Raw genomic sequence first — 24331 nt, 5'->3', positions numbered from 1 at the left:
CAAAGGCATAATAAGCAAAAATAGGAACTAGGCCCATTATTTTTGAACAATTTTTGTCATGGAAATGCTTGTTTTATTCCAAAGTACAATAAAATTGCATATGAAATTGTTAATCTACTATGTACAATTTGCTATTTTCAAATATACAACAAAATTATATAAATTTTCTCTTCCCTCCACCTTAGAGATGGTTGCCATTAGACAAATATGTGAAATTATTCTATTCAAAATTCTACTTATAAGTTCTTTCTTTGGATGTAGATAGCATCTTTCTTCACATTGTATTTGCTCAAAATCATTAAATTTTTGCTGTTACTGTATACAATATTCTCCTGGATCTGCCCATTTTGCTTTTCCTTTCTTCAAGCAAGTCATTCATATTTTATAGCATAGTAATTTTCTATCACAGTCATATATCACAATTTGTTCAGAGGGGTTTGAAGATAATTGCACTATGTCTCATTTCTCCTATTTTAGATTTCATTAATTGCAGTATCATTACCTATTAATCCACTCTTAAGAACTGATTAGTTTGGCAGTACCTCCCTTTTTTTTTTAGCAAAATGATGCTACTTATCCCATTCTGTTGTGTTTTTGTCTAAAATTTTCCTAAATATATAAAAGTTGACAATATAGATCTATAATTTCCAAGGGGAAAGTAGAAGAAATTCTTTCATATCCAAGCCATTTTATTGTGTATAATGGAAAGAACATGATATGGAGTCTCATTTTCTTAATCCCAGCTTTGTTTGCTACAGCATGTTTGACATTGGTCACACCACTCAAAACTGCCTAGGAAGAAATTTGGATTAAATCCCCCCCCATAGCAGAAGTGTAAGATTAGTTCAACTGACTACTTCCCAGTTCAGATGTCCTGACACTCAAGTGAACACACAACAGTGTAAACAATTCTTTACATACTCAACTGGAGCCAATTCTACAAATCAGTAGTTATCAATGGAATCCTACCACTGCAGTTGAGAACTGAGGCACTGATACAAGTAGAGCAACAAGGACCAAGCTGCTGTTGGGCCTGAAAAAATGAAATTAGTGCAAATGTTTGCCACCTCAGAAACTTGTGATCAATTTACACGATGGTAATTCTGAATCGTTCTACAGCTAGGGTGTTTATGCTGGAACTTAGACCCAAAGGGAGGGAATTCAGCCATGAATTCCTTCAATAGACTCTTTGCATGAGTTTGCCTGAGACAAATGTGATATAACCTTATATTCTGAGAAAGCAGGGCCCAGGAACTTCTGGAAGAATGATAGCTTCCTGAGGGTAGTTGGTTTATCAGATTGTTCTAGTTTCAAGTGAGCTGTTGGCACTGATGAGAATTGGCCTCAGACCTAGCTAATTAAGGCTGTTTTCAAGGAGATGTTGGTATTTCATAGCTGATTCTTCAAAAAAAAAATAAGTGCCCACCACACTTACATTTAATCTTCATTACAACCATTTTGGCCATCACTTTTTTTGGGGGGGGGGGAAGGCTATAAAAGTTGACTTAAAAATCCATCAATAAATGCTTGTAAATTTATTCAATTTCAAGATATAAATGCTCAGACTGAAATTTTAACAATCAGCTCTACTGAGCCTGTTCGAACTGTCTTCAGCACAGCCCTGGTTATATCTGAGGCTGTGTCTTGGGGTCATCTATATTTTATACAAATTATGTAACTTTCTATTACTTATTGATATATAATTTATCAAGTAGTTTTTCTTCCCTCCAGCTGTGTGACCCTAGATAAGTCATTTAATCTTGTGTTCCTCATCTGTAAAATGAACTAGAGAAAAGTATCTTTGCCAAAATGGGAACAGGAAGGGTCAGACATGATTGAAAAGATGGCTTACTCTTTAATGTAAGGCAGAGGTACCAATCTCAAATAGAAACAGATTTCTGCCTACTGCATATTGACTTAGAAAAACACAAATTAAAAATGAGTTTGTTTTTCTGTGCTTGTTGCTCACTCCTCAGCAGAAAAACTTGATCTACACCTGCTCTATATCTTACTGTCTTGGGAGAATTGTGATGAGAGATTAGGTGACCTTGCCTAGAACATCAGCCTTTATATGCAAGAGACAAGAGTTGAAATCAAGTCTTCCTGACAATGGGGCCAACTCTCTTCTATTCCAGTTCTCTCCAATAAAAGATAGTATTCCAAAGGGGCTGTGGCACAACAAGGATCAGAGGGTGAGGAGACAAGATCCCAGCTTCCTCTTGATAGCCAATCATGAGGGTTAGCACCAGCATAATCATACTCATCTTTATCCCTCAGCAGGCCTCACTTTAGTTTCTTTCTCTGCTGCTTACTACCACCTTTCTGAGCCTAGTATGTTGACCCCAAAGGAAATTATAGCCCAACTGCTGCATGGATACTGACAGCTTTCAAGGTGCTATTGGAAAAACTTTCATGCACTTCTCCCTCTGTGCACCCAACCCAGGGATGCCAGAGCATTTTTGGCTACAACAGATCCTCTGAAATCCTGTACCTGGTGAGTTAGAGCCCTATTTTTCTCTTTTTTGGGCAAGACAGTGTGAGTTGCACAAAATGGCCTGGATGGGCTGTGTCAGATTGTAGATTTTACTCTCTAACCTTGCCAAACTTCTCTATTGAGAGTTAACACCATTCTTGTCACTCAGATTCACAACCCTAGCATCCTGTGATCTTTGACTTCCACTCTCCCCCAACCTAATCATTTTGACCAACTCACCTGTCTATACCCTTCTACTCTAACAATTGCAATAACCACCTAATTATTTTCACTGCTACAAGCCTCTGCTATTGCCATACTATTCTCCCTACAGTAACTTCCAAACTAATTTCTCTAAAGTGCTGGTCTGTCACTCCCCAACTCAAACTCTAGTGACTCCTTTCTATTTCATCTATATCCTTAAAAAATATTTTTTGTGCAAGTGTATAACAAAGTACAAAGGCATAATAAGCAAAAATAGGAACTAGGCCCATTATTTTTGAACAATTTTTGTCATGGAAATGCTTGTTTTATTCCAAAGTACAATAAAATTGCATATGAAATTGTTAATCTACTATGTACAATTTGCTATTTTCAAATATACAACAAAATTATATAAATTTTCTCTTCCCTCCACCTTAGAGATGGTTGCCATTAGACAAATATGTGAAATTATTCTATTCAAAATTCTACTTATAAGTTCTTTCTTTGGATGTAGATAGCATCTTTCTTCACATTGTATTTGCTCAAAATCATTAAATTTTTGCTGTTACTGTATACAATATTCTCCTGGATCTGCCCATTTTGCTTTTCCTTTCTTCAAGCAAGTCATTCATATTTTATAGCATAGTAATTTTCTATCACAGTCATATATCACAATTTGTTCAGAGGGGTTTGAAGATAATTGCACTATGTCTCATTTCTCCTATTTTAGATTTCATTAATTGCAGTATCATTACCTATTAATCCACTCTTAAGAACTGATTAGTTTGGCAGTACCTCCCTTTTTTTTTAGCAAAATGATGCTACTTATCCCATTCTGTTGTGTTTTTGTCTAAAATTTTCCTAAATATATAAAAGTTCACAATATAGATCTATAATTTCCAAGGGGAAAGTAGAAGAAATTCTTTCATATCCAAGCCATTTTATTGTGTATAATGGAAAGAACATGATATGGAGTCTCATTTTCTTAATCCCAGCTTTGTTTGCTACAGCGTGTTTGACATTGGTCACACCACTCAAAACTGCCTAGGAAGAAATTTGGATTAAATCCCCCCCCATAGCAGAAGTGTAAGATTAGTTCAACTGACTACTTCCCAGTTCAGATGTCCTGACACTCAAGTGAACACACAACAGTGTAAACAATTCTTTACATACTCAACTGGAGCCAATTCTACAAATCAGTAGTTATCAATGGAATCCTACCACTGCAGTTGAGAACTGAGGCACTGATACAAGTAGAGCAACAAGGACCAAGCTGCTGTTGGGCCTGAAAAAATGAAATTAGTGCAAATGTTTGCCACCTCAGAAACTTGTGATCAATTTACACGATGGTAATTCTGAATCGTTCTACAGCTAGGGTGTTTATGCTGGAACTTAGACCCAAAGGGAGGGAATTCAGCCATGAATTCCTTCAATAGACTCTTTGCATGAGTTTGCCTGAGACAAATGTGATATAACCTTATATTCTGAGAAAGCAGGGCCCAGGAACTTCTGGAAGAATGAGGGTAGTTGGTTTATCAGATTGTTCTAGTTTCAAGTGAGCTGTTGGCACTGATGAGAATTGGCCTCAGACCTAGCTAATTAAGGCTGTTTTCAAGGAGATGTTGGTATTTCATAGCTGATTCTTCAAAAAAAAAAAATAAGTGCCCACCACACTTACATTTAATCTTCATTACAACCATTTTGGCCATCACTTTTTTTTGGGGGGGGAGGCTATAAAAGTTGACTTAAAAATCCATCAATAAATGCTTGTAAATTTATTCAATTTCAAGATATAAATGCTCAGACTGAAATTTTAACAATCAGCTCTACTGAGCCTGTTCGAACTGTCTTCAGCACAGCCCTGGTTATATCTGAGGCTGTGTCTTGGGGTCATCTATATTTTATACAAATTATGTAACTTTCTATTACTTTTTGATATATAATTTATCAAGTAGTTTTTCTTCCCTCCACTACTGTCAGAGGAGAACCTTTAATGAATGAAAACAATTCTTTGACAAGAATCAGCAGGGGGCGACTAGGTAGCACAGTGGGATAGAGGAGTACCTGAGTTCAAGTCCGGCCTCACACACTTAATAATTACCTAGCTGTGTGGCCTTGGGCAAGCCACTTAACCCCATTGCCTTGAAAAAACAAAAACAAAACCTTAAAAAAAAAGAATCAGCCTCTTATAGTTGATGAGTACTATCATTAAGTAAATTTAAATTGACTTAAAAATGCTCCACAATCTAGCCACCTGTTACCCCTTCAACCTTGTCTGTCTTTTAATTTACTACACTAGCCTATTCATCTCTCTCCAGCATATAGTGTTTGAGTCACTCCCCCATCTGTATGTTCTTTCCATTCTTCACTTATCTGTTCCATCTTTAAAACTCAACCCAAGTCCTACTTTTCCCTGTAAAGTTCTTTCCTGACCATATCATTCCACAGAGTTCACTCCCTTCTTTGAACTCCCATAGAGCTTTTTTTCCCATTTCATGGGTGCATCATTTGATACCATGACATCTGTATCTTGTTGAGTTCAAATCTCACAGACACTGACTAGCTGTGTGACCTTGGCTAAGTCACAACCCTATTTGTCTCAATTTCCTCATCTATAAAGTGAGTCAAAGGATATGGCAAATAACTCCAGTTCTTTGCCAAGAAAATACAAAAAGGGGTTATAAAAAGTTGAAGATGACTGAAATGATCAAACAAAAATAAATTCTAAGGTCCCTTCTTTTTCCAATATTTGCATCTACTTGGTATCAATGGAAAGACTGTTGAACACCAGATCAGAATACCTGGATACATGTCCTTGCCACTTAAGCTGTATCATTTAGACTCTCATACTCAGGAGAGTAAATAGAACTTTTACCATCTACCTTCATAGATTATAACAATTGAGTAATTCGAGCATTTTGTACACCTTAAAATGATGTTTTCTATTATCATGCAGAATATAAAATGTCAAGAGCTGGCATCTTTTTTTGGTTAGATGTGAAGATACAAATGTAATCTGGGCAGGTATAGGAACCAACTACTTTTCCCATCCTCCCTCCTTTTCCCTTTCAGATGAGGAAAGTGAAAATCAAGGAGTTCAAGTGATTTGTACAAATTGCTCAGTGAAAAATGGTAGTTTTCCATTGAATGTTCTCTCCATTTTATAACATTCCTAGAGCTCCTTTAGTGTAAGAAGAAATTTCCTCTTAACAAGCAAGGCCAACATTTCTCAGGGATGTGGTAAACAACCTTAGTTTTTTTTTTTTTTAGGTCGTTTTTTTTTTTTTTTGCAAGGCAAATGGGGTTAAGTGGCTTGCCCAAGGCCACATAGCTAGGTAATTATTAAGTGTCTGAGGTTGGATTTGAACCCAGGTACTCCTGACTCCAGGGCCAGTGCTTTATCCACTACACCACCTAGCTGCCCCCAACCTTAGTTCTTAATTCAGGTTTGATGTTGAGACAAAAAGTAGCACTCAAATGTTATTTTATAGTTAAAAGGATATGCAACAAGGATACAGTCGTATTTAGGTTCTCTGTGCTTCCCTGCTTTGTTTCCCCATGGAAATGTTTCATTAGGGCAGGATATGATGAATGATATAGTGCTAAATGTGTTCCTCACAAATGTACCAAGCCAGAGGGCCCCTTTGGTAGGCAGCAAATAGATGGAACTTATGCCTTTAGGTGATTGGGAAGCTGTATCAGTGAAAACAAGCCATCAGTTCCTGGGATAGCTATCTACTTTTAGGGGAAACTAATACCTGTGGTAGAAAGTATAGAGGAGAGAAGGGTCTAATTCATATTGTTAGGACAATGGTAAAAGATATCCTTTTCCAAATGTCCTGTAAGGGGGGCCAAGATGTTTGCCCATCTCTGAATATAAAGGTTATGAATATAAAAATGGATTGTTGTATAGAAGCCTAGAAAGCACTATGATTGAGCCAGTGGAAGATAGTTGTTACTCTTTCAGGATGTATTTTCTTCCCTTACTAACAATCTGGTACTCTACTGTCATCTGTGTATGACAAGGAATAAATCTGTTTCCTAGGACTGTAATTAAATATTAATAAATATTTAAGCCTGAGGCAACTAATTTTAGATGTTGGAGGGATAGAATAAAGAAATGTCAAATTACAAAAGAAAAAGCAGGCCCCAAAGAAGATATGAGAATGTTCCTCTTCCCACTATTTTGCAGAGATTTGAGAACAATGCTTATATTGTCAAGACTTTTTTCTATGTATTGATTGGTTTTTAAATTTTTGTCAACTTTATCTTTAAAGAAAAATCTTTGTTATTAAGAGAAGAATTAGATGGCCTCAGATCATTTCTAAGGTCTTTGAAAAATAAAGGAAGGAGAAGTGGAAAGTTATGTAAACACAAAAGTTATATTTTTAAAAATTTTTACTTGTAGTTAAGCTTAACTCTCCAGCAGAAAACCTTAACTTGAAGATAATGATGGAATGACTGCTAAGAGTAATGAATGAGAGTATCATATATAGCCTAAAATCCACTGGTCCATAGTCTGCTTGTCCTAGGAGGGAATCAATAAGCAAAATCATTATAAAACTACCCCATTTTTGTGTGCAAAAGGCCTTAAAGGAGGTTATAAATATAAGAGAAATCTTGAATGGGTAGAGGTGTAAACTGAAATGAAATTGTATCATTACTAGGACATCTGTGTTCTAATTAAAGGAGGGAAAAAACTGAGTAGAAGAAAAAAATACACAGAACATATTCTTATCAAAGACATCCTAAGTAAGCCAGACCATGGGTATACACCAGTGTGGCCAGGACAACAAAATAGCATTTTTTGCTATTCCCAATTGAGACTTAAGAGTGCAGCTTCGAGATCAGGTAACTAGTTCAGAAACAAATCCAACAAATCAATCCTCCCAACATCTGCATTTCTTTTTTCTTCTTTCTTTCCATGCATGTGGAGAGCTATGTAGGCAGCACTTATGCTTTCATTGTGTGATACAGGTTTTATTCCATCTAAGCCTTTTAGAAGTCAGATGAATGGCAGTCACTGAGACAAAAGGAAATAGTCTTAGGACTGAGAAGAACCCAAGTTATCTGGTTCGACCCTTCTATTTCACATATGAGGAAGTCAACTTCATAGAAGGGACAAGACCTACCTAAGGTCACAGTTGTAGCTGGTAGAAGTATTTGAACTTGACTCCTCTTGCTTTCTTCCTTTGAAACTCCCATGCCATCTTCAGTATGATGGGGAGTCAGTAGGATTATAGATCTCCAGCTGTCAGGGACCTTAGAAGTTGTCCAATCCAGATCCCACATTTTGTTACTAAAACTGAGACCCAGCAAGGTTAAAATGACTTGTTTTAGGTGCCAGTTTTTCAATTGTGTCTGACTCATGACCCTATTTGGGGTTTTCATGGCAAAGATATTGGACTGGTTTGCCATTTTCTTCTCCAGTTCATTTTACAGATGAGAAATGGAGTCAAGGTAAATCACTTGCCAAGGGTTACACAGCTAAGTATCCAAGGCTGAATTTGAACTCATGAAGAGGATCTTACTGACTCCAGGTCTGACCCTCTTATCCACTATGCCACCTAGCTCTGGTAAGAATTTGAACCCAAGTCTTTTGACTCCAAAGCCACACCATTGTATTGAGTTTCTTTGGATTCATCCACTAATTTATTTTGGAATCTTAATTTAAACACCATTTTCTCTCAGTCTCAGTTGCTTCCCCTCTGAAAGTAGTATATATTTACTGTCAAAAATGCAGCCCATGGCCCACGGGTGACCCGTAGTGAGATTGTATACAGCCTGCCTATGGATTTACTAAATGCTTCAGTAAATAACTAGAGCTAACACAGAGTTCTCACTAAAATGGCAAAACAAAAGTATATTGAATATTGTTTCAATAAAAACTTTTAAAGTAAGGTTGGACAGCCCTGCCTAGCTTATTAAAATACCATTAATAATGGAGCCAGCTTAGCCCAGTGATTTGGAGGGAGGGCATTTTGCAAGTATAGGGTGGATTAGAAGGTGCTAATTAGATAATTGGCTAAGACTTTGAGTTGGAAGTTTGATCTGGGCAAGTGGCTGATGGGAATTGGGGAGGAAGAAGGGGGTCTGAAAGCTGAAAGAGAAGTAAAAATTATGATTTTTTTATTGATTTTTAAAAATTTTTAACAAAAATTTCTGAAACACATTGATGTTTCAGAAGAAAACATTGTCAAACTAAATGCTAAAATATACTATCTTCCCCTACCCTATAACTGTATTCGTAAAATGCTATCAACAAAAACAGTGTTCTGACTTAACTGTGAAATTATTTCAGGCCAATTATTCATCTGCTTCTTATAGGTAGGAGTTTCTTTGGATTGTCTCACTTGCCTGTCTTATGTAAATGCTGTGTGTATTTAAGACTTCCATTATAAAGTAAAGGTAAATTTTGTAGTATTTTATCATTAGGAAAAGTCATGCTTGCAAGTGACAGTCCTCTGTACTAAAGCTTTATCTTATAGGTCCATAAATTTGCCTTTTCTTATACTTGTTTTATTCTTTTGGGGATTATTAAGACATCAAGATTCCTCATGTTTGAACTATTCAGGAGAAAAATACAGTTATCACTTTAAAAACCAATTTAACTTTCAGAATTCTGCAATGAATGCAATATATCACTATTAGAACTATCCTAAATGAAAAAAGAACCAGAGGAGTATGATTTTGAATAATATATAGTAGGATATCAATCTGAACCATTTGAATAGGAGTCTTTATAGGGGAATGTTGGAGACTGGAGAAAGAAAAAACAAACCAGAAGCTCCTAAGTCTTAGAATTGCTTGGGGTAGGTAATAAGGATGCGAATGTCTTTAAGTAGGTGTGAAGAAGTGGCTGCAGAAAACTTCAGGAACAGGAATGTGTTGACAGCCTTTGGCTATATTCCTTTCCTGCCCCCCTCCCTGAGTTTAACTATTCATTAATGATTCCATCAGGTGCTCTACAATTTACCAAGTCCTGTGAGCAAACACTAGATTGTCATCATTGCTATCCTAATGCCAGGCTGCTTTAAATTGGTGTCATATCCCTTCCATGACCCATATCATCCAGTTGGGGATTCCTTTTCAGAAGTTACACATGTCTTCATAGCAGCATTGGGTAAAATGAACAGTATTGCCGATCGTTCTCTTTGAATGGCATATATCTTTGGTGGTAGTACAGCCTTTAACTAGGAACCACTCCATACCACCTGAAGAAATCAGAAAGGGGGATGTGTATTTGGGGAAGGAAATGTTCCATTAGAGGGTAGAGATATTACAAATTCCAATAACAGATGCTTCAGAGTCCTGCCACAAATGAAAGCCCATTACCTTACTTCAACCAGATCTCCATCCCTAGTTTGTAAAATGAGGATATATTTACTTCTCCCCATTAGAACCTCTCACTGATGATGACTATCTTTATTATTGTTGTTATAGTTCACTTAATCAATGAGCATTTATTAAGTGCTTATTATATATCAGATACTGTGCTAAGTACTAGGGATATTAATAAAGTATACTCAGTGTATTCCAAAATATTGGAATTTGAGATTTTTTTTTCATAAAAGAACAAAAACACCTCTGTTTGATGTTGAGTTATTTCAATTGTATCCAATGCTCTGTGACCCCATTTGAGGTTTTCTTGGCAGATATACAGGAGTGGTTTCAAACTTCTACCTATATTATCAAAGGCATACATAGAATTGTCTCAATAATAGGTTTATAAAACACTTTATTCATAGCAATCTTAGGTAGCTGTTTGACAGCTAAAGATAATGGGGCTCAGAGAAATTAAAGGCCTTGAACAAAGTCACAAATGTAATTGATATCAGAGTCAGGACTTGAACTCATGTCTTTTCACTCAAGTTCAGTGATCCTACCAGCACTCTGCTGTCATGCATACATCAGGGTGTATTTCTAGACTTCCTCCTAATCATATCCTGATAGCAAATTTTTCCTTAGCACAAAAGGAGAAATGCCAGACTTTGCTTCAAATCTTAGCCCCCTTACTTTTAGTGTAACTTTTGTGCAGAAAATTTGATAATTTGGGCAGAAAAATTTTTAGGCTTTTAGTTCACTCATCTACAAAGTAAGGATACTGGACCACTTCCCTGTCACATATATGTGTGTGTGTGTGTGTGTGTGTGTATGTATATGTATATATATATGTATATGTATATATATATATGCATATATATATATATATATATGTTTAATTACAAGGTTATACCCTGCATATACACATGCATTTCTATACATTTATCTGTGGCACATTCATATCGACATCCCTGTCTGCATCTGGTCTATATTTCTAAAATATAAAGAAACACAGTTTAGAGTTCTTAAAAAAAAAGAAGACTTCAATATAGAACTAGAAGATTGAAAAGGCAAAAGGAGAGACATGCATGATTTATCACCAATCTCAAAGATTCTGTGGGAGGTGTTTACTGTGTGTATGCAGGGAAGTACACTGTGAAGAGATCAAATAAATTTGCTCTAATTCAGCTGAGAGTAAGGATTGTGAAAAGGGGCCTCAGAACTTTCTAAATGATAGTTTTTCTATATTGGTTGTGAAATATGTGACCTGAGTCTTCTCAGCCTGAGAGGAATATTTCCTCAAAGCAACAGTTTGGGTTCCTGGGGAGCAGAGGGGGCGAGAGAGAGAGAGAGAGAGAGAGAGAGAGAGAGAGAGAGAGAGAGAGAGAGAGAGAGGAGACATAGAGGAGGAGGAGGAGGAGGAGAAGGAAGAATGAGGGGAGAGACTTGGAGAGATCTGTTGATAAGAGATTAAAATTTTTTTAAAAATTAAAGTGAAAAGTGTCAATGAAGCATTTTTTAAAAAATGTATAGAATAATGTTCAGTAGGAGATAAAGATCAGTAGGGCAATGTTTGTACTACAAATATACTTTTTCATATTTTTCATATGTGCTTTTAAAAGAGAAATATTCTATGTAATTTTCAGTTTCACATACAATCGTTTTTTGTTAATTAACTTGGAAATGTTCATGTTTGTTCAAAGAAGAGGAATATTTAGGGAAGAAGTCGGGAAGGAGGAAAATGAATGAGGATGATGAGAGAACAAGTGTTCCAAGATAGCTGTGAAATGGAAGAGAACCTAATGGAAAGCCTCTAAGAGTACTTTGGTTAACTCTTCTGGGAGACAAAAGGAAGAATTTGGACAGCTACATAAGTATACTGGCGGCGGGGGGGGGGGGGGGGGGGGGTTTACCTACAGTGATGAGATAAGTGGGATTCACTTAAAATACTTATCCCTGTTCTATGATAATTCCATCTGATCTATTTGAAAAGAAAAACAAAAATATCATGAAAGTAATTCATGCTGAGGTGTTCTTCACTAATAATTCGTTTAATGTCTTTTAAAGTTTATTGGCATTTTTTTTAGGTTTTTTTGCAAGGCAAATGGAGTTAAGTGGCTTACCCAAGGCCACACTGCTAGGTAATTATTAAGTGTCTGAGGCCAGATTTTGAACCCAGGTACTCCTGAATCCAGGGCCAGTGCTTTATCCACTGTGCCACCTAGCCACCCCAGTTATTGGCATTTTGGCAGGAAAATTTTGTTAACAAACATTAATTTAAATTTTAAATGGTGGGATTTCAGACAAACTGAGAGGCTAAAAAGGAGGTATTTGTGTGTTGGAATCCCTTTCCACCTTTCAATCCACACCTCCATTTAAGTCAGCACCTGAGCCATTATTTAAATAGACACCTGATTTAGTATCAGCAAAGTATCCTATGCTTTAGAGACCACATTGGAACCTTACCTTGTTCATGACCTTCAAGTTTACAATATTGGCCATTGTTGGCTCTGCAGGTGCCAGCATCCAAAAGACAGCCATGAAACGGGAGTGAGAGATTGCAGTATCTGCATATTAGAGGCATGCCACCTAAAAGCACAAAAAAGAAGGGGGAGAAAAAAGGAAGAAAAAAGAAAGAAATGCAAGACATTTAGATGATTCTTGGCATTTTTGGATTTTACAACAGACTCTCTCTTCAAATTGTTACATAGCACATTATGCTTTTTTATTTAATTTTTTCTAAGAAAAAGAAAATGATCAAGAATTATAAATGTTTCCTTATACAAATAAGGTCAGGACAAGATAACTACATATGGAACTAGTTACATACAACTGGTTTATTAATATTGATTACATTTAATATAGTACCAATATTGACTTATTTTCATGTTCTAAAATTCCTCTGTAGACTTCTATGTATTTTTAAAATGTTTCCATGATAATTTTTTTTTTGCTTCACTATTTCCCACACTCTACATATCTTTTTTCCCCAACCAAAATAATAAACCATTAGTCAAGTGAAACAAGTTTTTTTTTGTATTGGTCATGTCTGAAAATGTCTATGCCTCTAATAATCCATCACTATTTCACAAAAAGTAGGAGGCATACTTCATCCTTTTCTGGAGACCTAAATGCTCAGTGAATCAATAATAGTTCTCAAGTCTTTCAAAGCTGTTTTTGTGGGTTTTTTCCTAATTTTGTCGTCCTAGTTCTGCTTACTGTACTCTTCATCAGTTCATCAAGTTTTCCAAGGTTTCTTTAAATATGTCATCTCTTCCATTATTTTTGATGGTATATACCATAATTTCTTCAGTTATTCCCCAATTGATGGGCCTCCACTTTATTTCCAGTTCTTTGCTTTAACAAAAAGTGCTGCTATAAATACATTTGTACATGTACTTCTTTACCTATGTCTTCAAACAGATGTTTGAAGAATATAACTATTAATGATATCATAGTATCAATGGGTCAAAGAGAAAGCATTGTTTAGTGATCTGTTGTATCACTAATTTCTTTTCAGAGTAATTGAAGCATTTCATAACTCCTCCAAAAGTACATGTAGTATTATATTTGCTCCCATAGTTTCTCCAACACTTATTTTCTTTTTTGTCATCTTTGTTTACTTGATGAATATGAGGTTGAATCACAGAATTGCTTATTAGGCAGGCAGATGGTACAGCAAAAAGAGCTTGACTCAAAGACAGGAAGATCTGAGTTCAAATCTTACCTTAGATTAGCTGTGTCAGTGACCCTGAACATTTAACCACTTAACCACTGTTTACCTCAGTTTCCTCATTTATAAAATGAACTGGAGAAGGAAAGACTAGTGTTTGCTAAGAAAGCTCAGAAGAGGTCACAATGAATTGGACACAACTAAAACAACTAAACAGCAACAGCAACAACAGCAACACAATTATATCACATCACATGCTGTCATCTCACTGGCTATGGTAGAGAAGTTAGAATACTTCTTGCTGCCACTTTCAAGGTCTCCCTACCACCATCCTTCACCCAACCCATATTTACCAACTAATCAAAATTCTAGTAGCTGTTACCAATTAACCACTAAAAAACTTTCTTCCTGCCTCAATAAGTACAGTGCCTGGCTTGTTACCCTTTTTTTCTCTTCACTTACCCCTTCTCTGAATACTAGAAGACTTCAATTTATATACTGATAATCCCTCAAGTTCCCTAACCTCCCAGTTCCTTAATTTATTTCCCATGACCTACTACTCCTCCATTTCACCTCAAACCTTTTATCCTGTCATCACCCACAAATGTTCCACTTTAAAGTTCATTAATTCCAAAATTTCCTTAATCTTATAACAATCTGTTGTCATTCCACCTCTATCCTGTTCTTTGTCTTCACCATGACCTCTAATTCTAATCTCCCACTCTAGTTCTTTCCAAGGTCATCACATCTGCCATTAGCTATACTCTTCTCCCTCATCTTGACTCTTAAGTGAACTATTTCAGGATGAAATAATCTGTAATGTGCTATACAAACCTTAATTTTTCTATGTAAACTTTATGTTTACATTTCAATTACTATTATTCTAACCCTTTGCCTAGACTCTTGCAAGACCCTCCTAATGCTTTTGCTTCCTCTCTCTTCAATCCATCCTTCACACTGTTGCAAACATAATCTTTTTTAAGCATAGATAGATCTGTTCATATTCCTCATTGTCTACTGGGGAAAGTTCATACTCTAATGTGTGGCTTTCTAGGAATTCAATTCAACCCAATTTAATTAATAATGTGATATAACCTACTCTTCTAGGTTAGTTGTACATTATTATTCCTAGTCAAACTGGTCTAATCTATGTCTCTTGAATTCTGATTCATCTTGGAAAGCCCATGTCAAATGAGATCCTATGAAACCTTGATCCTTCTGGTAAATAATGAATTTTCCCCCATGTGAAGTCTGCCTTTCAGGAACCCAATGATTCTGCTCTCTATTTCCTGCCACCTATGAAATTAGTGGACAAAAAAAACCCCACTTATTTACATGAAAGGCTTTTTTCTTGGAATTTAAGACAGTTGAGCTGGTAGGAAGGTTTTGATAGTGATGAAGTTAAAATCATATGTCTCATGGTTTTACCACCACCACATTTTTCTAGTTATTCTTAATAATATAAGCCAGGGACTAACTGAGTGTGAGTTTATTTGACTGAAGTTACTTCCACTAAAGGAAGATAATTTTCTATATAAATTATTTCTTCCTGCATAGGCAGGAAGACCAAGGCTCCCTCCAAACTTCCTGCCCCTTTCATTTCCTTTATCTGAACATAGGTAGGCCTCACTCCTATTTTCCTTAACCTTAATCCAAAACTATTAAATATTTAATGATTATGATTGGGAAAGGAGGAGGGTTAGTCATGGTAGTGACAACAGACAAGAGATGGGTTTTCGAAGAGCTCTCTCCCTGTATCTCAGGGACATAAAAATAGCTAGAAGAGAAACTTCTAGTGATTTCACTAGATCTCTGTGAAGGATTTGCTGATGGTCTCAGGCAAAAATTACAGAATGAGAGGGTGTAGAAGGGTTGTTATCTACATCTGTGCAAGCATTCCTATACATTTGAAACTATGTATCCCAAGAATGAAAAGTACATTACATTTTCTTGTCCTTAACTCTCCCTTCCTCTATCATCTGACATCATAATCTATCCTATTTCCTGCAATTTTTTCATAAAGAATTATGTTTCAAACTGCATCCTATTCTTGAACAGAGATATTGCTATGTCATCAGAATGACTCCCTGCTAACTTTAATCTCAGAAGAAAACAGATTTGTTTCCTTTGGAAGCAGATGAATAAATTTAAAATCTCTTCTTGAAATATAATCTGAAACATCACATATCTAGAAAACAAAAGTTGTGGAAAAATAGATACATGTTTACACCTGCTTCATAGTCACTTTGAATTGTTAGAATTTCTGCAGTGCTCCCCATTTCCTTGTTTAATACTTTATTTTGGACTTACCCAATGGAAGGCAGAACAGAATAATGATAGCAGAAATTATCCTTCCCATCTTTATCTCTGAAACCTGTCAGGAAAAAAAAAACCAAAACCCAAACATGACAAATAAGGCTCTATGTTGTAGAAAAGTCAAAATTTTGGCAAATTTCTCTTAGGATAGTTTGTCCTTAAATGGAAACAATAGGACATATTGTACATTTCAGTTTCATCATCCATGAAGGCTGTTTTTTATTTTTGTGCAGAGAAAAAACCCATGTTCAGTTAATTGACTGAAGGAAAAAAGTGCTCCTTGTTAAAAAGTTACCTTAAAACTGAAGTTTGTTGAACAACTGGGGAGTTATTTAAATGTAGGGAAAGAAATTGGCAAAGAGGTTCATAAAGAACCCATTTCAGTCACTCCTGACATAACTTTTCTTTGCAGTAAAAGCTGTGACTGGGCGTCATTTGGAGCCTAGGTTTCTTAAAAATGAAAATGAGTGAAACCTCTTATAAAAAAAAGTCTGTTAAAAAATAGAATTGGCAGTTTCAGTCTCTGGGATGTTGAATTCCAAACTGTTTTTTTTTTTGAACACTGAACTTCCACCTCAACCAACTGAAAAGGAACTTAATGATAACAACAATGATAATAGTAATATTTATATAGCATTTTAAATTCTGCTAGAAACACACAGCATTGCAAGGCACTTTTTTTTAAATAATGAATTTTTGCCTGTACATGTCATCTACCAGAGTCATATTGAATTTTTAAATGTAAAAGTTATATATTTGATTGATAAATATATATGTATGTATGGGTATATATATATATATATATATATATATATATATATATATGTATAATATATCAAGAAACTATGGATCTGATTGTGTTGAAATCCCCTCCAACTCAGCCTATCACTTACAGTCTTAGAAGATTGCCTGAAAGTCTGACAGATTAAATGATTTCAGTTTAGGAGTATCAGAGCTAGATGGCTTTGAGGCAGCTAGATGGCATAGTGGATAGAGCACCGGCCTTGGAGTCAGGAGGCCCTGAGTTCAAATGTGACCTCAGACACTTAATAATTACCTAGCCGTGTGACCTTGGGCAAATCACTTAACACCATTGCCTTGCCAAAAAAAAAAAAGAAGAGAGTGATCTAGATGGCTTTGAGGTCATTGAAATCAAATCACTCACCTTATTTTACCAACAAGGAGAGTACATAAATTACCCAGAATCCCATAGCTTCTTAAGTGTGAGAGGTGAAATTTGACTCTAGGTCTTCCTGACTTCACTACTGCACCCCCCCCCCCATTTATTACTCAATTCTCAGAAAATCAATCTTTAACTAAAAGTTTTAAAGCGTTGACTTAGAATTTAGATTAGTGATTTACAAAGGTCAATTGACTTTTTCATGACCATATAGCTAGTAAATATTAGAGGCAGGATTTGAATCCAGGACTTTCTGACCTAAATCTAGTACTTTATTTTTTTTTTTTAGATTTTTGCAAGGCAAATGGGGTTAAGTGGCTTACCCATGGCCACACAACTAGGTAATTGTTAAGTGTCTGAGACCAGATTTGAACGCAGGTACTCCTGACTCCAGAGACAGTGCTTTATCCACTGCACCACCTAGCCACCCCTAAATCTAGTACTTTACACATACAAATAAAATATAATATGATTGAATTGACTAAAGGGACTATGAAGTCATTGGACTAGATTTTAATATGGTTTTAAAAAATACTGACCTGCACAATTATTTTAACCCAATAGTCCTAACATTAGATTTCCTATAACAAAAATAATAACAATTGATATTTGTATATCAATTTAAATTTGCAAACCATTATATAGATACTGTCTCATTGGATAATGTAAAAATCCTCTAAAGCAGTTCATATTGGTATTATGATCTCCACTTTACAGATAAGAAAAATGAGGTTCAGAGTGCTTAACTGACTAACCTTGTGACCACACAGTAAATATAAGATGCAGAATTTGAACCCAGGTTTTTTATTCTAAGACTAGCACTTAGAATCCATACCTTGTTATCTCTTTATAAGCATCCAAAAAGTTATTGAGGAGAAGAATACCTTAAAAAGCAGAATTGGAGGAGGAGATAAGAAAACTCTCTGAAGAAAACAACTCCTTCAAATGTAGAATGGAGTTAAGGGAAGATGATGACTTTGTGAGGAATCAAGAAACAATAAAACAATATCAAAAGAATGAAAAACTAGAAGAAAACATGAAATATCTCATTGGAAAAACAACTGATCTGGAAAACAGATCTAGAAGAGACAATTTAAAAATTATTGGGCTACCTGAAAGTCATGATCAGGAAAAGAAGTTGACTTGATTTTTAAAGAATTTCCTCCAGAAAAATTGCCCTGATATTCTAGAAGCAGAGGGTAAAATAGAAATTAAGGGAATCCACTGATCTCCTTCTGAAAAAAATCCAAAAAAAATAATTCCCAGGAATGTTATAGCCAAGTTCTAGAACTCCCAAGTCAAAAGAGAAGATAAGCAACCAGAAGAAATAATTCAGATATCATGGTGTTACAGTCAGGATTGCACAAGACTTAGCAGAGTCTACATTAAGGGCTTGAAAGGTTTAGACTATAATATTCTGTATTGCAAAAGATCTTGGAATGTAACCAAGAATAAACTTCCCAATAAAACTGAACATCCTCTTCTAAGGGAAAAGATGGACAAAAAATAGGGGAATTTCAAACTTTCCTATTTAAATGTTCAAAGTTGAACAGAAAGTTTGATCTCCAAGAACAGGCCTCAGGTGAAGCACACATAGAGAGAGGACAAGAAAGATGAATTATGAGGAATTTAGTGATGCTGAACTGCTTGCATTCTTGCATGGGAAAATGATATTGATAGCTCATATAAACCATCTCAATTCATACAGCAGTTAGGAGGAACATATTTTTTTTTTTTAGATTTTTCAAGGCAATGGGGTTAAGTGGCTTGCCCAAGGCCACATGGCTAGGTAATTATTAAGTGTCTGAGGTCAGATTTGAACCCAGGTACTCCTGACTCCAAGGCCGGTGCTCTATCCACTGTGCCACCTAGCCGCCCCATGGAGGAGCATATTTAGACAAGGCACAGGATAGAGCTGAATATGCAGGTATAATATATATTATAAAGATGGAGTCAATGAGTGAAAAAGGAATATACTGAGAGATAGTGAAAGGAGAGTTAGACTGAACTAAGATATTTCACGTAAAAGATGTAAGGAAAAGTTTTGCAATAGAGTGGAAGCAGGGAAGATGAGGGGAATGAGTGAGCCTTCATTCTTATTGGAAATGGTTCAGAGAGGAAACAACACACACAATAGGGAATGAAATCTATCTTACCCTAGAAGAAAAAGAAGAGGAAAGGGACGGGAGAAAGGGGAAAGGGGTAGGGGAAGGGAGTATAGGTGATAGAGGAGAGGGTAGATTGTGGGAGAGAGTAGTCAAATACAACCCAATTTTTTTACTTTTTTGCAAGGTGGGATTGGGTGGCCTGCCCAGGACCACATAGCTTGGTGGTTATTGGGTGTGTGGGGTGAGATTTGGGCTCAGGTCTTCCTGACCCAGGGTCTGTGTTCTGTCCACTGCACCATTTGGCTGCCCCATAGCATGATTTTGAGGAGGGACAAAGTGAAAGAAGAGAGAAAATAGAATAAATGAGAGTGGAGAGGAATGAATGGAGAGAAATGCAGTCAGCAGTAGCAACTGTGGGAAAAAATATGAAAGCAACTTCTCTGATGGACTTATGAGAGATAACACCGATGGCATCTGAACACAGACTGCAGTACAAAATTTTGCTTCTTTCTTTCACTTTATTTTTCATGAGATTTTTCTAATTTTGTGGGGGTAAGGAGGATTATGTTTACTCTTACAACAAGAATATTTTAGTAATGAGTAAATAAATTTTAAAAATAATTAAAAAAAAGAAAAACATTGGGGTGGCTAGGTGGCGTAGTGGATAAAGCACCGGCCTTGGAGTCAGGAGTACCTGGGTTCAAATCTGGTCTCAGACACTTAATAATTACCTAGCTGTGTGGCCTTGGGCAAACCACTTAACCCCATTTGCCTTGCAAAAAACCTAAAAAAAAACATTAAAGGAAAAACAGAAGAGAGAGAAGCAAAATAATGTGATAAAATCTTTCAGAATTTATTTTTCAGATGAATATTGCCCACTCTGCACTTGTTCCTCTGGGAGACTCCACACTGAATGCTTTGTTCAGACAGACCATTTTTGACATTCATTTTTTAGAGAATTGTCTTTGGAGTGTAGTACATTCTTTTGAATAACTTCACTGGTGGTGAAAGTGAAGTTGATTTCTCAAAAGAACCAAAAATTTTCATTTACCAAGTTGAGAAAAGTGGGTTGATCAAACTGGGACAAAAATAGAGGTAAAATAAAGAGGCAAAAAAGTGTGACTTTTAAAAAATTGGATTGATTTTCTTATACTACCCCCATCCACCCTGAAGACACCCCTGAAAGAATAGGAATACAATTGTGACCAAGAGAACAGATAATGAAACAAAATGACCCAAGTATCCAAATTCAATTTGTACACCTATTATCAGGTAATAGAATTATTAACTTCTTTCATCATTCATGGCAAATTCATCAATTACAGCATAGTGTAGTAAAGATAATTATAATTATAAATTTTAATATGATATACAATAACTATTATATATATATGCATGATAAAATAATATTAATGATAATTATATTCCAAGTAAACATAATTATGATTGACAATTATTATAATGTATCATGCATGAATTGTATTGTATCAGTATGTATAGGTAGAGAAGTCAAAGGCTGACCATCCTGGTATCTGATATTAAAAAAAAAAGTCCTGTGATCTAAAATAGTTGTTTTACCTAATTAGATCTCCAAGTGAATCCACTTCATAATTTAGATTGGGGGGGGGCTCACAATCAATCAACTCCCTTCTTATACATGTATCTACTCTGAGTGTCCCTGCCATCAGAATACATTAAATAGGGTGACTTTCTAAACATTCAAAAAGCAGTCAAGTTCTCCCAGTATCTGGAGTATTCCTTGAGAGATTTTTGCTGTAAAGGCAGGGCTATTGTCTGACCTCATTCCTAGCAGGAGGTCAAATCAGGGAGGTGCTCATTCAAAATTTTTAAACTACTTCCAAGGCTGTTTCATTAGCTTCTACCCATTCTGAAAATATGTCAACAAAAACCAAGAAATACTCAAAACCTGTGGTAGGCGTTTTTACCATCTCTCTTTCTTTTGTTTTTAAGACAAGAATTTTTCTTCCAGTTCCCCACCATCTTCCTGCTACCTTCTTCTCTCCTTTTTATTCAAGGAAGGAATCTTCCAAGGGGGGAGTAGGCTGGTTCAGGGGGAAGGGGAGAGAGAACAGGATTTTTTCATCTAGGAATGTTCATTACCTTCCCTGCTCTTGTATTCCCCCTTTTTGATTTAGGGAAGGAATCTTCCAAGGGGGAACAGACAGGACCCGGTAAAAGGGGTGGGGGGATGGTGTTTGGAAATTCAGGAACTGAGATCTCTAAATTTAACACATTAAGAACTAGATTTCACAAAATAATCTTTCCATTATTACATTTATACCTGGACTTACAGATCTAGAGCAAGGTCCAACACATCATTTAAAATTTCAGGGAACCCAGAGGGTCATGCTTTGATAATTTCCCTCATTAACAAGCATTAATTCCAACTTTGACATCATTACAGTAAAATAGTTTATATTTCCAAAAGCAGATCACATTTTTGACAACACCTTCAATCTTACTTATTGATAAATCATCTAGTTAGGGTTACATAATTTTTAATTTCCTAATCATTTTCCAAAGCCCCTCATATTTATTTAATATCATTGGAAAAGGTATCTTGTAGTTAAGATATAATGTAAACATTAAATTCTTAACCTATATGAAATATAACATGCTGACATCTCATTTTCTTAAAGCAACATAAAACAACAGGTTCTCTTAAAGTTAACCTTATGATTAAGTATCTTTCACACACAAACCTCTTCTGAATTTTTGCTTTATAACTTATTTTCTCTTCTTCCAAATCCACTTCTATTTTCAAAGAAAATAAGATCCTCTATCAATATTAGTTTTACACAATAATTTCAAAAGTCCAATGTACACTTATTACCTATGATGGTGTTACAGTTATATGTATAATTTCCTCTTTTTAACAGATAATAAATAAGTTACATTGATCTCACATATCAATATTCCCTTTCATAAACATGAGGTGGAAAACAAAGCCTTTCACAAATTTTCTGGGCTAAGAAGACCTTGAGAATTATAACCCATTGGCAAGGTATTCTCTAGTTTTTTTTTTCTCATAACAAAATCTTTACAAATGTGATAGATGAAGCTTCTATTCATTCATAATTTGTTATTACAAACTAATTTTAAAATCTCAAAAAGTATAGCTTAAATTGTTCTTATACAAAGTTTACTAATTGTACACAGCATATTTCAATTGCATGTATGTTTTCTTTACTCCCTAAAACTTTACAATAGAAAGAATTCTTAAGACCAATTGTTGCTAAAAATCCCTTCTTATGACTACAAGATTTTCTTCATACTTCTCTTAAATTCCAAAAATCATATTCAAATCAGCCTTAAATCATTTTCTTTTCAAAAGCCTAAAAAGTTTGTAAATTCTTTTTATCTTTATCAGTGCAATTCTAACTTCTCAATGCTCTCACTTATAAGAGCTTTCTATCCTCACTGACCAACATTTCTTAACATTAGAACATTCTATGTTCTGGGAATTGAAGATTCCCCACAATTTGAGATATCAAAGTAATATATACTAATTCTTTACCTTTACTGTTTATCATTACTTATTCACTTCAGATTTTCCCCCAAATACATGAACTACATTCCAATCAGTGTAAAATATTACCCTCCCCTTGTTTAGTTATTCTAAAACTAACTCACAAGTCTGTCCTGACTCCCATGCTTCTGGAGGGACCATAAAACATCAGAATCCAAACTCAAACATATTTTTTACAAACCCCTTAATTCAATTTACATGTATCTTTAGAGTAGCACATTATATGATCAATAATAACATAATGAAATTAACATTTACCTAGCAATTGCTTTCCTATCAAACTTTTCACTTTATGGGATTTATTTCTTTTCCAATCAATTCATTGCCAAACATTGCAAAAAGTACCAATTTAATGCAATTTTAAATCACCCCAACCTCATATAAACACATATCTCCCTTTAGACCTATAGTTCTACTTTCTTCTTTTCTTACAATGATTTGTAAATCATTTTCCAAAGTTCCCAAAATCCATCTTTGGTGTACAAAAGTCAACCCTACCCAAACCTTCTGTCTACATGCTTTTACCACTTTCCATACTTAACAAATGGTTCAAAAAAACCCCAGTTGTCTCTATTTCTGAATTTTCTTTCCAGTACTTTCAGAACCTCTTACTCAGACTATACAACTCACATTTTCCTCGATATACTGTTGCACCTTTCCTTTTCATTAGCTCTTCTTGACTTTAATTCATACTATTCTGAACTAAAATCACATAGCTTATACAGCTATATAAACCACAGATATGATTCCACTTTTCACAATACATTTTCCATTCCAAGGTTTTAATATTTAACATTTCTTGATTATAACTGCTAAAATCCAGGAGAAGGCAAACAGTCATTCAAAAATCCTTAGCCTAATTAGAATATTCCCTGTCCCCCCTCCTTCAAATAGAGTAAACTGAATAACTTTTATAGAAAGAACATCCTAGTTTCTTTCTGGGGAGCTGATCTTCTATTCTTCAACCCTTACATGTCCCATAATTTTCTGTAATAACTAACAATATCTGAATCTATATTGATAAACTCCTGAAGCTCTAATGATGCCATATCATTCTGAAAAAAGAAAATTTACTATTAATTTCCCCTATACAGGCATATCTTGGTAACCACATTATACACTTTAGGATTAACCTAACTCTCTTGTCTTTCCAAAATTTATTTTCTCTATTTTCAAATTAAAATAGCATTTCTTTCTATGATTTCTTTGTTTAACATATTTGGTAATATTTGCTGTTTCTTTAACTTCAAAATAAGGTCCCTTTTAACACTTACTTTACCAATTCTCCCTGAAGTAACTCTCTCTCCTGAAAGGGGAGGGAGGGGGAAACACTCCAGCAGCACAGAATCAAGGAGAATGGGAAAGAGAAGGGAACATAAACAAGGAATGGGGGGCCTTCTCATAATAGTAAAATAACAGGGTAAGTAGTTTGGCCTCATTCAATTTAACACCAAAATTCATTCCTTTTTAAAATAAAAATAAAAAATCCCTCTTGGAAGTGCTC

The 24331-nt window shown here is 35.3% G+C and overlaps 1 protein-coding gene across 2 annotated transcripts; it reads right to left on the bottom strand.

The window, feature by feature from the left end:
• Positions 1 to 8785: 8785 nt before the first annotated feature.
• On the bottom strand, positions 8786 to 16986 carry CXH9orf57 (chromosome X C9orf57 homolog). Of its 2 annotated transcripts, none has more exons than XM_074201334.1 (4): positions 16883 to 16986; positions 15984 to 16047; positions 12467 to 12589; positions 8786 to 9891 (listed from the first exon to the last, which is right to left on the bottom strand). In XM_074201334.1, the coding sequence occupies exons 2-4, from the start codon at positions 16030 to 16032 to the stop codon at positions 9767 to 9769; spliced, it is 297 nt and encodes a 98-aa protein (XP_074057435.1). In that variant the 5' UTR covers positions 16033 to 16047; positions 16883 to 16986; the 3' UTR covers positions 8786 to 9766. The 2 variants fall into 2 exon arrangements, with proteins under 2 accessions (XP_074057435.1, XP_074057434.1); XM_074201333.1 differs by lacking the exon at positions 16883 to 16986 and adding an exon at positions 16285 to 16531.
• Between the last annotated feature and the right edge of the window lie 7345 nt (positions 16987 to 24331).

Source organism: Macrotis lagotis, chromosome X, assembly GCF_037893015.1.
Source record: "Macrotis lagotis isolate mMagLag1 chromosome X, bilby.v1.9.chrom.fasta, whole genome shotgun sequence".
NCBI classification, from domain to species: domain Eukaryota; kingdom Metazoa; phylum Chordata; class Mammalia; order Peramelemorphia; family Peramelidae; genus Macrotis; species Macrotis lagotis.
Note: the sequence above shows the minus strand (reverse complement) of the source record. Positions and strands in the feature narration are given on the sequence as shown.

Bases quoted from the DNA above. Each gene is read 5' to 3' on its own strand.
- CXH9orf57 (XM_074201334.1), bottom strand. From the start codon at position 16,032: ATGGGAAGGATAATTTCTGCTATCATTATTCTGTTCTGCCTTCCATTG. The intron at 12,590-15,983 runs GTAAGTCCAAAA...TTGTGCTTTTAG, and splicing joins TCTGTTCTGCCTTCCATTGG to GTGGCATGCCTCTAATATGC. The intron at 9,892-12,466 runs GTAAGGTTCCAA...TGATTTCTTCAG, and splicing joins ACTTGAAGGTCATGAACAAG to GTGGTATGGAGTGGTTCCTA.